The sequence below is a fragment of the Anopheles arabiensis genome, chromosome X, assembly GCF_016920715.1.
Source record: "Anopheles arabiensis isolate DONGOLA chromosome X, AaraD3, whole genome shotgun sequence".
Lineage (NCBI taxonomy): Eukaryota > Metazoa > Arthropoda > Insecta > Diptera > Culicidae > Anopheles > Anopheles arabiensis.
The window spans coordinates 7,733,064-7,748,271 of NC_053519.1; the positions used below are offsets into that span (position 1 = coordinate 7,733,064).

Sequence of the window (15,208 nt, forward strand, 5' to 3'; positions counted from 1 at the left end):
AATGCGCGATATATCTCACATTTCGTGCAGTCTCGGAGTCTTCTGGATCTCAGCAGTCGGTGAAGGCCATAGTATGCACGAATGCTCTGCACAATGCGTCTCTGGAATTTGATGCTGATGTCCATCTCAAGTTAGCAGAACTCATCTACCATCTCTAGGTTATCGTCGTCATATAAAACCATGCCTCCCAGTTGGGCCCTATCACGGGCTAAACCTCCAGCAAGCAGGTACTTCGTCTTGGTCGCATTGAAGCGTAATCAAATTCTTGCGGCTTCTCGTTTGTGTCGGGTGTACACCTCACACACCTTCGGCGTTGTCCTACTGATGATGTCATCCGCGAAGTCAAGAAATTGAAGAGATCGGAATGACACCTTCCAACACGATTTTGAAGAACAGACAGGATCTCCTTGTCTCAGACTTCTGTTATGTTCGAATGATTCCGGAGCTCATTCCAGTATATGGTGTCGTAGGCTGCCTTCAGGTGCGCTCTCGATACTTCTGGAGGATCTGCCGTAGAGTGAAAATTTGATCGGTGGTGCATTTGCCTCCAACAAACCTAGCTTGGTAGCTGCCAAAGAAATTTGAACCAAGAGACGCAAATCAGCAAAACAGGATGTGGGACAGGATCTTGAAGGAGGCATGGAGGACTGTGATGGCACGAACATTCGAGCAATCCAGCCTTTTACATTTTTTGTAGACCGGATGAATGACACCCAGCTTTCACTCCTCCTGCTACCAGATTTACAGGAGCAGCTGATGCATTTCGATGGTATGCCTCTCCGGCCCCATCTTGAGTAATAATGCGCTCTCTGGAGCGCACCAACGACTCCAATCCGACTATTAGTTCGATTCCAATGCTGACAAAATGGGAACCACTAGTTCCGTCCGGAGTTGGAGTCGTCCCTTCGGATGTGTCGTTCGGAGCCCTTCGGATTCGTCCGGAGTCGTCCAGAGTCCTTCGGAGCTGTCCAGAGTCGGTCGGAATCGACCAGAATCGGAGTCGATCGGAGTCTACTGGAGCCGTCCGTTTCAATGTGCTTGTTATCAGGCATTTCATTTCGTTTTGTTTTGTCTTCCACTTTGCGCGTGCACTTCGTATATAGGTCGACTCTGGCCGACTCCGGCCGATTCTAGTGGACTACGGACGACTACCGATGACTTTCGACGGCTTCGAACGACTCCATATAATACTGGGCTGACCTACCTTCCGGAGTCGGTTTCGAAATTATCGGAGTGGGATCAGAATCGACTCCGGATTTATGGCAACTTTACCCATCACAAATCTTGAAGAACTCAGCCACCAGCCTATCACGACCACGACCTCGACGTCGTCTACATCGTTGTTATCGCTGGTGTTACTGCTGCAACTGCTGCTGTAGTGGTTACCTTGCTCTGCCACTTGCATCAGCCTCTCCTGTTTCTGTTCCATTTGGGTGTCCTTTGAAGTAGCACCTTTCACCTTTCGATCGACTTCTTCGACGCTTCAAGGTCTGGAATAGCGGGGTTCACTGTTTCCTCAGTCGCACACAAGTAACACGTTAAAAGCCAAATATGTCTACATTTCTTGAGTTTTTTGTTTTCTTGCTATATTTTATTGTATTGCGGTTGTGTCGTTAATGAAAGCATTTCGTTGCAGAAACTGAGTTGAATACTAAGATACTATAACCCTATCTCCTTATCTCTACTCTGTCTCTCTGTCCTTCCTTTTCTCACTAAATCAGTGTACGGCTTCGAGTTGTGCAGATGGGGGTTTCTTTTGCTTCTGGTTGTCCTCTGGTAACTACCCCTGACACCCCTCTCGGGCACCCCCACCCATGCTTATTGTTCTTTGTGTGTGTATGTGTGTGTGTGAACAGTGTTCAAATGCGGAAAAGAAGCGGCGTAACTAGAAGTAAATTTCTACCAACATTCTGAAACTTCTCAATCAAGTCGAGTGGAATGGTCCGTTACCTTTTTTTGCCATTGTCCTGGTGTGTGTGTTTCCGGCATTAGTTTTTTTTGTTTTTTGTTTTTTTTTGTTGATGCTTTACAAATACTTATAAGAATACAAACGTAGCAAGCGAAACACGAGGGAGCGAGGGGGAAGGAAATGGAGAGGATAGGATGAAAAGTAAAGGTTACGAACGGCCACAGACGCGAAACACACTTGCTTGGTCCGGAACAAAGTGGTAGGTTTTGTATTGTTTTGTTGTTGTTGTGTTGTTTTTGTCACACACACACCCACACACCCATGGCAAAGCCACCACGCAGACTGCGCGTCCCAAAAGCAAATACCCTGCCCCGCTAGAACCCACCCATCGAGCTCTTTAACACTTTTAAAACCATAGGTGATAGCGGGAGAGATTACTGATTTTAAATCTAAATTTCTTCTATGAGGTAAGGCATATTATTGTGACGTTTTGCAACATGATAAGAAAAGGAAAGAAAAATGACGTTGGTGAAATACATTTGACTGTTCTTTGAGCAAATTTTGCTGATTGCTGATACATCAATTGGGAACTGCAAAATAAATAGATTTCCCTTTGGTCGAACCAATTACTTCCAAACCACCAAAACTAATCACTTCAAACAAAATTGTACGATTGTACCCATATTAGTACTTGAAGATATACTGAGCGCATACCTAGTCCAGGAGTTGTTCCGAGTTCATACCGGTTCTGGTACCGAGTATTGTACATTGAACCCATACCATCTTTGGAACCAACCATGAAGCCATTACGGTCCTGGAACGTATCATGAACCCATACCGGTCCTAGAATCTATCATAAGCTTATACCGGTCCTGGAACCGATGATGAACCCATATCGAACCAGGAATATTTTACGAACCCATAACGGCCCTGGAACTGTTCATAAACCCATACTAGCCTAGGAGTTGCTATTGAGTTTATATCGGTTCTGGTACCGAACATGAATCCATACCGGTCCTGGAACCGATCATGTTTCCATATCGGTGCTGAAACTGATCATAAATCCATACCGATCCTGGATCGTTCTTGAGCCCATACTGGCCCTCGAACTGATCACGAACCTATATCGGTCTTGGAATCGCTCTTGAATCCATACCGATCCTAGGATTGACGATGAACCCATACCGGCCTTTGAACTGAGCATGAATTCATACAGGTTCTGGTACCGAGCATGAACGCATTCCGGCACTGGAACTGATTATGAACCCATACCGGTCCTGGAACCGATCATGAAGCAATAACTGTACTGAAATCGATCATGAATCCATACCGGTCCTCGAACCTTTCATTAATCCATACCTGCCATGGAACGGATCATGAACCTATACCTGTCATGGAACTTATCATAAGTCCATACCGGTCCTGGAACCGATCATGAAGCAATAACTGTCCTGAAATCGATCATGAACCTGTTCCTGCCCTGGAACCAATGATGTAGGCAAACCGCCTCTGGAACCGAGCGTAAACCCATAGCTGTCCTGGAATTGATAATAAACCTATACCGATCATGAACCCATACAGGTTCTGATACCGAGCATGAACCCATTCTTGCAGTGGAACCTATCATGAACCCATACCGAACCTGGAACAGATTATGAACCCATATCTGCCCTAGAACCTAGTTCGAGTCCATACCGGTCCTGGAACCTATTTTAAGCCTATACTGGTCCTGGAACTGATCTTGAACCCATACCGGTTCTGGAACTGATCATGAACCCATGCCGATCCTTGAACTAATGCTGAACTCATACTGGCCCTGAAATAGCTCCCGATTTGATTCCTTTTCTGGAACTGTGTCTGGACCTGTTCCGGATTCGGAACTGCACCTGGACTTGTGCCGGATTCGGAACAAAATTAGAGTATGGCACCGATACAGTTACCATAGCTGACAAACCATTCCCGACAGTAGATCTGCAGCGTGCGTATAGTACAGGAATTTTAGAAGAATTGGCATAGTGCATATGCCTTACACCTCATGGAACAAATAAGGATTTAATATAAGTATCTCCCTCTCTATACCATATGATGACAAGATGTTAACATGCCTAAGGCCATTGTCGCTGCTTGCGTTCCGTGTTTTGGAACACACACGGGTGTGGGGAGGAGGAGGGTGGTTGTCCGTGACACCTCATGCGCTTCGGTAAGTATCTGTGGCTGCTCCATATTGCTTCGATAGTGTCTGTGTGTGTGAGTGTGTGTGTGTGTATGTGTGTGGTCACGAAATGGGTTTCGTTGATTTCTGTTGGCTTTTTGCCTGCTTGCTTGCCTAACTGCCGCTCTCCCACCGCCACTAAACGTTCTGTTCGCCGTCCTCCTCCTGCTCGGTCAGCAGCAGCGGCCGATTGTCGGGGGCTGTGTCTCCGGCACCTCCACCCCCACCCCCGCCACCGAAGCTGCCCGGCCCGGTACCGGGCGTGGTCGGGGCCGACTTGGACAGCCAGCAGTGGCGCTGGCGGCTGAGGAAGCTGCTCGCCGCGCTCGACATCGAGGCCGGGCTGCGCAGGAGCCGCTGGCCGCCGGCCGTGTGGGGCGCGCAGGACGCAACCGGTATGTACATGGCGCGGGAGGCGCCCGGCGGCGGGCCGCCCTTCGCGAACAGCTTGCTGCGCCGCCCGACCAGCGACGACGGCCGCCGGTAGCTAGCGGGCGGCTGGGCCGATCGCCCGGTCTCACCCTCGCCACCACCACCGCCGGCCTCCTCGCCGTGCAGCTGGCGTATCTGTTCGAGCAGTTCGCGCACCTCGGCCGTCGGGCTGGTGGCGCGGGGCGGCGAGCTCGCCGGCCCCTCCAGATTGACCAGGCTGGACACGTTCGAGCCGACGCTCGAGACGGCGCCCGAGTGGCGCCGCCCCACCTGCTTCGCCCCGCCGCTCGGGCCGCCCGCGTGCACCAGCGACTCGTCCAGCAGCACGTGGCAGCACGTGTCGAGGCTCTTGTGGAGGCGGGACCGGCGGCCGGCCCACCGTCCGCGCGCCGCTCGCTCGCAATGTCGCCGAGCGAGCAGCAGTGCTTGCAGACGAGCCCGCCGGCCCGCTGCCGATCACAGTTGGCCCCGGGCGGGTCGGGGCCGGCGCCCGGCTGGCTCGGTCCGCCCCGTTCGCTGGGTTCCGGTTCCGGGCCGCACTCCAGCAGGGACACACTGTTGCTGCTGTGGCTGATCGTGCCCGGATGGGGCGACTCATCCCGATGCTGCTGCTGCTGCTGGTGGTGGTGCTGCTGCTGTTGGTCGTGTAGCAGCAGCCCGGAATCGTCGTCCCGGTGGCTGTGGTGATGGTGATGGTGGTGGTAGCCGGGGCCGGGCTGGCTGCGGGCGCCCGCCACCACCGCCGTGCGCTCGTACGCGGTAAGGCAGACCTGCTGGGAGGCGGACCGGGGCAGCAGGTAGTTCCGGTAGGCGACGGTCAGCTGGTCCGGGCTGGCGGCGCGCGAGTACGGCGGCGGCACCAGCGTGTTCGCCTCGTTCGCGTTGCAGATGAAGCTCGAGCTGAGCGAGTCGACCGTGCTGGTGCCGGAGATGCTGCCGACCGGCTGCACGATGTAGTTCCGGAAGTACTGCACCATCAGGTAGTTCGCCCCGCTGCTCCCCTTGCCCGGATCGGTGTAGCTAAACACGAGCGGGTACAGGTCCGGCTTGGAGGCAACCTATAGGGCGCACCGCACAGAAAATAAAAACAAATTATTACTAATGGTTCTGGTGGGGAGGGGGAGCGTGTGGGCTTACCTCCGTGTAAGGCGGCGGTGCGTGTATGTGGAACGAGTTGCAGCGGCTGTACTGGGGCGGCGCGTAGCACGAGCCGGCCGAATCGCCCTCGGACTGCGAGTGGCGGGCGGACGCGTCCCAGCCGCACAGCTGGCGGCGCCGCCGCCAGAGCGAGCAGGTGCAGAGCAGGGCGAGCACGACCGCAAACAGGAAGCACCAGAAGTACCAGTGGTTGAGGAAGAGCAGCCCGAGCACGTGATCCCCGCTCGCCATCGGGATGCGGGGGGCGCCCGGCGGCGCGTACAGATAGCAGCAGCCCTGGGCGCAGCACTCCTTCGGTGGAAGACATGTTTGGCCGCCTTCACACAGCGCCAGCGATGATCCAGACACCTGGTGGGGGGAGGGGGGGGGGCGGGAGAAGAGCAACAAACCACACACGCAGAAATTAGTGCTTTATTTACACACACACACACACACACACACACACACCGCATTCTTGGGGAGCGCATACTGTTTGTGCGCATTAGTGATGGGTTATCGGAATCGCACCCACGGCTCGGAACCGCTCCCGAGCAGTGCTACACCGGGCCCCGATTTCGACTAAATAAAACCATCCGGAGCCGACCAGGACAGTTGCAAACAGACGCTGCTTTTCCTATTTTTCATCAGTGATATTAATTCAATACTGCCTCACAGCGGCCATCTTCTCTACGCAGATGACTTAAAAATATTACTTCCAATATCCAACTGTATCGATTGTATATGTATGCAGTTGTGTTTCTAAGTGTTCTATTATATCGTTCCTTCGCTCTAGTTCACCCATTGTTACAGATTACTTCATAAATAGTGAAAGATTGTTTCGAGTATCTTCTATCCATGATTTAGGTGCTATACTAGTCGAAGATTTAACATTTAAAGAGCACACTGAATATGTAGAAATTTACAAGATTTGCATTCCGTCGGGTATATGGAAGAAATGTGGCCCTGCCCCCATATGATAGAAGATGTGAACTGTTTGGTCTAGGAACCTTAGAGCAAACACAATCTAAAGCCCGCGTCTAACTTATGACACAGCTTATAGGGCGTGAAATTGAATTTCCAGACCTTCTTGGGCTGGTTTAAATAGACGCCCCTTGCGAGAAATCTAAGGGCCTGCTGCATATTTCACTGCGACGGACTGTATTTGGATCGATTGAACCTCTTCTTCGATGCTTACAGAGCTTTAATAACCTTTGCAGATCGCTTTGAATTTTCTCCTTGATTATTCTTCCTTCCCATTTCCCAAGACCCTTCATGTTTCAAGAATTAGTTCTTAGCTTTTTCTATCTTGTTTAATTTGTCTAGCCTCAAACTTGTGTGGAATTCTTTGCGACTAGGAGATCTATACTAAGACTAGGATAACATAAGATTTAGTTGCTTAAGTAATCATATTGTTAAACCTATCAGGCAGACAATTATATTGAAAAATTTTAAAATTGAATTTGAAAGATGGAAGTACTCCGATATAAGCGGTTAAATCGGTATGTCAATCCAGCCATAGAATTGAAATGCTACTCGAACGGAATGCGCAGAGATGCTCATGCAGAATATCTATTAGAGGTGTGACCCAAGAACCAGAAATGTACGATTCATTCAATTCATCCTAAAGAACGAACGACTTTCATCTATTCGACGTGCATCGATTCTTCCGATCGAAACGATCGAATCAAAATGTACTGAGTTGGTCACGAAAAGAACGACCTATCCGTCGAAATCAAGAACGTCCTACAAAGCCAGACTGTACATTTCCTCCCATACAAATATGAACGTGAAACGTAGTACCAGGATGTTCGAAATCAAGAACGTCCTAGTACGCTAGGTCGTTCATCTCTTTCAATATAAATATGAACGTGAACCGTAATACCAGGACATTCATGAAAACAACGTCCTACTAATCGTAATAAAGATCATCACGCCCAAGGAACATTTTAAATCTTATCATAGTTTTAACGATGTGGCTACGGAAATTTCATTAAGTCTTCGTTTTTCATTTGAAAGTCGTGCATGACCTCATAAGACTAAAATAAAACTAACTTAAGACTAAAAGGGCCCATCTACAGAACTCTGTTAAGACTACTAGTTAAAACCATTTCTAGACCATTAAAACGTGAGGAGCAAATAAACTAGCAAAATAACAACATATTGCTATGGATATGTTCTTGAGATGGCAATGAAGCATTGAATATGAAGTCATAATAATGGTTGAGAGTTATTTGCGTATTTTTATGTTGTATTGATATTTTTTCTGATGATCTCGCTCGCGTACGAGCAAAAATCCATGCCAAGAAAATTTCACTGTTAAAATACATTATAATAATTTGAAAAATATCAAAGCGCCTCAGTAATATGCAGCTTTTTAGTTTGAAAATAGATTATTAAAAAATACATATTCGTTATAAACGACCTCAATTTGCACCAAAAGGAGTGTCGTAATAAACATGAGGTGAAGGTCGTTTTGGAAATTGTCATTTTTTTCTATTTGTCCTGTAAACTAAGAACTTGTTTATCAAAATATCAACATGGCTGACACTTATTGCACACACAAATGAACAATCATATTAATAAAAATGGATTCCATTGGCTTAAGATCAGAAGGACTTTCCGGATCACAAGTTCAGTTGATTTGTAGTGCAATATGTGTGGCTAAGATCTTTTTAAACAGTACATAGCTATAGGAACCGCTTGTGCAGACTAATAAGTTTTAAGAATCTCCTCGTACAGGCAGTGTCTGAAATACGCGGAATCTGGTATACGAATTTTTACATAATCGTGGATTCCTCAGTTTTATCCATTTTTATTTATTAATAAAATTAGAAATACATCGAATAATCTTTGCAGGGAATACAACCACCCACTACAAGCAAAAGGAAAATAAATTTAAATATTGTTTGGCTGAAAATTCCAGAATACAATTTACGAAGAAGTTAGAAATACTCAGCGTATCAACATTTTTCGTTAATAGCGTATTTCAAGTACAACCGGTATAGCCTGCTTCATGTGCCCTTCAGCCAAGACTTAATATGCATTTAATTGATCTTAATTGATATTGATGCCTTAGTCTCAAATAACAAGTTTTGAAACGTGCTTAAGAGCCATCAAAACATCAATTTAGTTTTAACAGACAGTCTTTTAAGCGACTTCAGAACGTTTTAAAAGTTTAACAACTTTAAAGACTGTTAAGCATCTTCAAAAGACATGTTAAAACTATGTGGCTCAGTATACTCATAGTAAAGAATGCTTTAAGACATGTTTAAGTGTGAAAGGTATGTGAAATGTTTCTTGGGCGTTCACTTCAACTTATTGAAATAACTAGTTCACGTTCATCAAGATGAACCGAATTGCCCAAGCCTAATATCTATGCCTAATATCTACTGTACAGTCGTCAACTCGTACGACTTAATAACATGCCCGTCATGGGTTCAAGCCCCAAATAGACCGTGCCGCCATACGTAGGATTGACTATCCTGCTATGGGGGGAAATCAATTAGTCACTGAAAGCCAAACCCACAAGAGGTAAAGGCAGACCTTGACCGACAACGGTTGTTGAGCCAAAGAAGAAGAAGAAGAAGAAGCTACGCAGTTCTCTGGAATCGATTCCGTATAGTAGGTCCGGAAACAGTTTCCTGAATCGATTCGCTTCGGAATTGGCTTCGAAATAGGAGTCGGTTTCAGCATCTACAAAAGAATAGGCGTTTGGATCCAATGATGCTACATATTGATATTTTCAAAGAATCAAATTTTTCTTGCGAACGATCTATTCGCATGAAGATTCCCGGACGGATTTGCTTCTGAAACTTCGTATTTCAATTCAAGAACTGATTCTTATTCCGGAGCAAATTACATTTCTGGCGTCAATCCTGGTTCCGTCACGGGACCAATTGCGTTTTCAAGGTCGATTCCGATTCCGGAGCTGATTCCGATTCCAGAATAGATTTCAGAGCCGACTCCGGAACCGGCTCTGGAATCAACTCGAGAATAGGCTCCGGAATCGACTCCGGAATCGACTCCAGAATCGGCTCCGGAATCGAAATTGATTCCGGAATCGGAATCGGATTCCAGCATCAGAGTCAGCTCCGGAATCGATTCCGAACATGCAATCGGAATCGGGTAGATTCGATTCCGAGCTCCCACCACTAGTTTGAACGCACCCGCGGAAACACGTCGTGTATCATCGGTCTGATACAAACTTAGGAGTCGATGAGAAAAACAAAATGTCTTCTTGATTAAATGTACTGAAGATCTTTTTTTCTTAAGCAATTCCCAGGCTACGACATGATGCTTGCAATCGTTAATGATACCTGAATTCATTAGGCGCGGCGCCACAGAGTTGTTAAATGTGGAAAGAAAATCGACTTTGTTAAAACTGCTTGTCAATCATCAACTAATATTTTGTTTCGGAAGTGCTAAATCAATTAGAAACATACAATTTAGCAATATTACTCTAGCAATGGGTCACAACTGCACCAAATCACTGTTTGTTTACGCCTTTTCGCGAACTCAAATGCTTTGCCAATTTTTGTCAATCTTTTGTCAACTTTAGCTCCTGGCTGCTCCGGGTTACGAGCTCACGCTTTGAAAAAATTGTCAGCATTTTGCCATTTTTGCGTGTGCCTATTGGATGCTGAATCTTTGGCACATTTCTCGAACCGAGTGTTCCAACCCCAGAACATGCGGTCTAACACATTGTTTACACGTATTACCCTTGTGTGATAAGTCAGCTGGAAGCGCCTAATTATTCTTTTCATATTTCTCTCAAATAACACAGTTCAAACAAATAGTTAAAACGAGGAGTGAAATCAAGATCTCCTAGTTTTGTATTAGATGTTATCGCTTATACCGGCGGTTTGAAGCGCTTCAGAACACTTCCGACAGTTACAGCGGTCGGCTCCGGACGGCTCCGAGCTTGGAGCCTGTTGCACCTACCTACCTGGAACCGCTTCCGATTCTCGGTGCGGAATCATTCGGAAGCGATTCCGGATGTTGGTTTTAATTTGCCCATCACTAGTGCGCACACGCAAAAACAAAACAAAACCAAATTGAGAGCGCCATGAGAATTTGGGGCAGGGATGGGTGGGGCGGAGGTGGTGGGCTTTTAACAAAAGAAAATCAATCCGCCAAGGCAGATGCGTTGGGGTCAAAGGGGAAGATACCGATTTTGCACGGCAAAACTGCCACCGTTTGTTTGTGGGGGTGCACACTGCGCTAACGCAGCAGGCGCGCGCGCGATTTTAACGCACACACACACACACACACACACACACACACACACACACACACACACACACACACACACACACACACACACACACACACACACACACACACACACACACACACACACACACACACACACACACACACACACACACACACACACACACACACACACACACACACACACACACACACACACACACACACACACACACACACACACACACACACACACACACTCACACACACACACTCACACACACAGCAACAAAAAAGGGCAAAAAATCAACACAACAAAACGCAAACAGAGGGCGCAATACTTAGGCTACTACTGCTACTACTAGATTTTTTGGGGGCATTTAGCAAGGATATTGTTGGTGGCGGTGGTCCACTCCACCATTTTGCGTACTGGTTTTGCAAGCGCGATGATGCCGTAGATCAGCAGCAGGAACAGTATCCCGTCGTGGGCAAAGTGCACGACCGCTGACATAATACACACGCGTTTAGGGAGGGGGAGGGAAAAGGGGCACACACGCACACACGGACACTAGCGCACTACAGCGACACGCGAGCGGGGTACTGTCGGTGTCCGGGTTTGCTACACAGGACGTGTTGTTTGTTTGTTTTTTTTTTTTGGTTTTTCTACGTTGCGTTCTGTCAACACTTGCCACACACGGAAGAAAACTGTTACTTGTTTGTGGATAACTGTGTGTGTGTGTGGCTTGTGCGTGTGCGTTTATCTGTTGTTCCTACATCGAAGGGGGGGGGGGGCACTCTGAAGAGAGCAAGAGATATCCTCCCGTTCCTTGGCTAGCGGACCACTTCCTGGATGACGTTATTCCTGTGAATCGCACACACACACACACACACACTCGAATGCACTCCAAGGGCACTACTGCTTTTCGGGCGGCTCCGATCCTGCCATACGGCCCCTTTCCTCCCTCCCTTTGTCGAGGGGGGGGGGGGGGGGTAGTTGCGTTTCCGTCGTTGGCTAAACACTCGCCCGGAAGGACAGCCCGCACACAATTGCACGTGCGTGCGTGAAGGGGGTGGGGGATGGTGCTCGTTAGTTCTTCTTCCACCTCTTCTTCCTTGGGTTGTTTGCAACAATTGCCACAAACGGCAGAAACTGCAGCACCGTCCACACCGCAACCGATTTCGGCACAAACCAAACCGTGGAACGCTCCGGCACACGCTTCGCACTGGTGGTAAACGATGACGCTTCGACTTTTTCGACGGCCACAAGGCACAAAACATACACCGCCCGTGTCATCCGTCCGTGTCACATCCTTCCTTCCCTATTCTTGGTCGGTGGATAGCCAGCGGGGCGGGAGAGGTGTTGGAGTGTGCGCGTGCGCTTTCTATCCTTTTCGTGTCCTTTTGCTGTGTGTGTATTTTGGGTTCCTGTGTTGTATTTGTTCCTGCGATGAAATATCCTGCCCAACAAACTGCCCACTAGCACAAGCAGGACATTCCTCCCACGCTACCCTCACCGAACTCGAACTGTCCTAGTGGTCGCCGGGGGAAGAAAACGGTGTGCCGTGCGCTTGTTCTTTACGGGTGCGGGAAAACGGGATAGATAACATCTGGAACGCGAGTGCTGGCAGGGACGGGCGCCATCGCTTATTTATGTTTATGCTCGGGGGATTTATGGCGGCTGGTCGTGAGGAAAAGGCGAGAAAAGCACACTAGAAAGAAAGAGCAATCAAACGTTCAAAATCACCGATCCGAACCAATCCGGGACGTAACGGTCAGGGACGTGTGGAAGTCATTTGCCGAGGTGCTTTGACGATGTACAACTTCGACTGGCCCGTTGCTGAAACGTTCAGGCCACTAAATTGGCACATTTGGTTTTAATTAAAAATAAAATAAATACAAAAGTAGTGCGATCTGCACGTAGATGAAGACTGATGCGTTGAAAACAGTTGCATGAGTATCTGTGTACAGCTTGTTATGTTTCACTGGTTAATTTTGCATGGCATGGACATGGCTGCGCAACTGAATTTCAAAGATCCCCTTTTACTCCCTTAAGAGTATACCGGAATTAATTGCCTCGAAACCAAATACAAATGAGGTACTTGTGACGACCCCATAAGAGACGTAAAACCAAAACAAACCCCATACTGGTCCTGACAGTAGTGACAGGAAAAATGAAGATTTCGTCGGAATTGATTCCGGCTAGCTCCGAACTTTTCTGGAATCGATTCCGGATATTAGGTCCGGAATCAGTGACCGGAATCGGCTCTGGAATTGATTCCGGAATCGGAAAAGGCTCCGGAGCCAGGATCAGCTCCGGAATCGGGATAGGCTTCGAAATCAGAATTGGCTTGGAAATCGGAGTCAGTTTCGGCATCTCCATTAGAATAGGCTTTTGGGTCCAATGATGCTTGGCATTGATAGCCGCAAAGAATCTAAATTTTCTTATAAACGATCCATTCTCATGGAGATTCCAGGACTGGATATCGCTTCTGAAACTTCGTATTTTAATTCAAGAACTGATTCTCACTCCGGGGCAAATTCCAATTCTGGAGTCAATTCTGATTCCGTTAACGGAGCAAATCGCGATTCCTAGGTAGATTCTGATTCCGAAGCCGATTTCGACCGCGAAATCCTCCTGTATCGGCTCCGAGGTCAACTCCTCCGAAGCTCCGAAGCGGAATTAACTCCGGAGTCAGAATCTATTACAATATCTGAATCGACTCCGGAATTGATTCCGAACACGGAATCGGAATCGGATAAGTCCGATTCCGAGCTCTCACCACTAGTCCTCACCGATCCTCATCGCGATCGGTTCAAGAACTGCACACAACATGATAATGGTCCTAGATCTAATACTGAACCAGTACCGGTCCTAGAACTGATACTGGATCCATACCGCACATGGAACCAATACTGGTTGTACCAGACCAAGAACTGATCGTGAACCTATAGCGGCTCTGGAACCGATCATGAACCCATCATCTACCCATATCGGTTCTGGAATCGAGCATGAACTCATAACAGTCCTGGAACCTATCGTGAATTCATATCGGTCCTGGATCGTATCATGAATTCAAAGCAGTCCTGGAACCGATCAAGAACTCATATCGGTCTTGGAATCTATATTCTTCTTCTTCTTCTATGGCTCAACAACCGTTGTCGGTCAAGGCCTGCCCCCCACTTGTGGGGTTGGCTTTCTGTGACTAATTGGTTCCCCCCCATAGCAGGATAGTCAGTCCTACGTTTGGCGGCACGGTCTATTTGGGGATTGAACCCATGACGGGCATGTTGTTAAGTCGTACGAGTTGACGACTGTACTATATAGACCGGCAGTACTTGGAACTTGGAATCAATCATGCACCCATATTGGTCCTGGAATCTATCATAAACCCATATCGGTCCTGGAACCTATCATGAACTCAAACCAACCCTCGAACCTATCATTAATTCATATTAGTCTTGGAACCCACAACAGTCATGAACCCATAACAGTCTTGGAATCTATCATCAACCTATACCGGTTCTGGAACCCATCAAGCATCCATACCAGTTCTGGAATCTATCATTAGCCGATATCGGTCCTGGAACCGATCATATACCCACACCGGTTCTGGAACCCTTTATGAACCCCTACCTGCCCTGGAACTAGTGTTGGGTAAATCTGATTCAGATTCATGAAACTGAATGAATCTTTGACATGATTCAATGAATCTTAATACCGGTTGCAAAGATTCATGAATCTCAAAGATTCATGCATCTTAAAATATTCTTGAATCATCAAAGATTGATGAATCTCAAAAGACTCATGAATCTCGAAAGATTCATGAATTTCAAAAGATTCATATCTCTAGCGATTCATGAATCTCATGAGATTCATAAATCTCCAAAAATTCATAGAGCTTGAGCTTCTCATTATTCTTCTTTTTGAAGAAACAACCTATATGGTCGTGCCAGCCTAAACAGGCTTGGCAAGTCCAAGGAGCCGGATAGTTTGTTTTGCTACGGGGAGACAGTCCATGCGCGGCTTAAAGCTACGACGGGTTTAAGATGTTTGGGGATGTTGTTTGGTAAGATCGCGCAAATTAACTATTTTGCAAATCATACATCTCTAAAGATCCATGAATCCCTTGAGATATACGAATTGTAATGGATTTATTAATCTTTTAGATTCATGCATCTTTGAAGATTCATAAGTCATTCGAGATACAAAAATCCTTGGAGAGTCATGAATCATTGAAGAGTCGATTCGAGATTCGAATCACTCATCACTAAAGATTCATATGAATGAATCTCATCGAAAGAGTCAT

At 47.2% G+C, this 15,208-nt stretch overlaps 1 protein-coding gene across 1 annotated transcript; it reads right to left on the bottom strand.

Annotated features, from left to right (window-relative positions):
• Positions 1–1,556: 1,556 nt before the first annotated feature.
• LOC120906488 lies at positions 1,557–12,245 on the bottom strand. The gene is given in 4 exon segments (XM_040318216.1): positions 1,557–4,823; positions 4,826–5,611; positions 5,691–6,059; positions 11,332–12,245. Coding segments are annotated over 4 exon segments (1,800 nt in total). The 5' UTR covers positions 11,413–12,245; the 3' UTR covers positions 1,557–4,259.
• Positions 12,246–15,208: the final 2,963 nt, after the last annotated feature.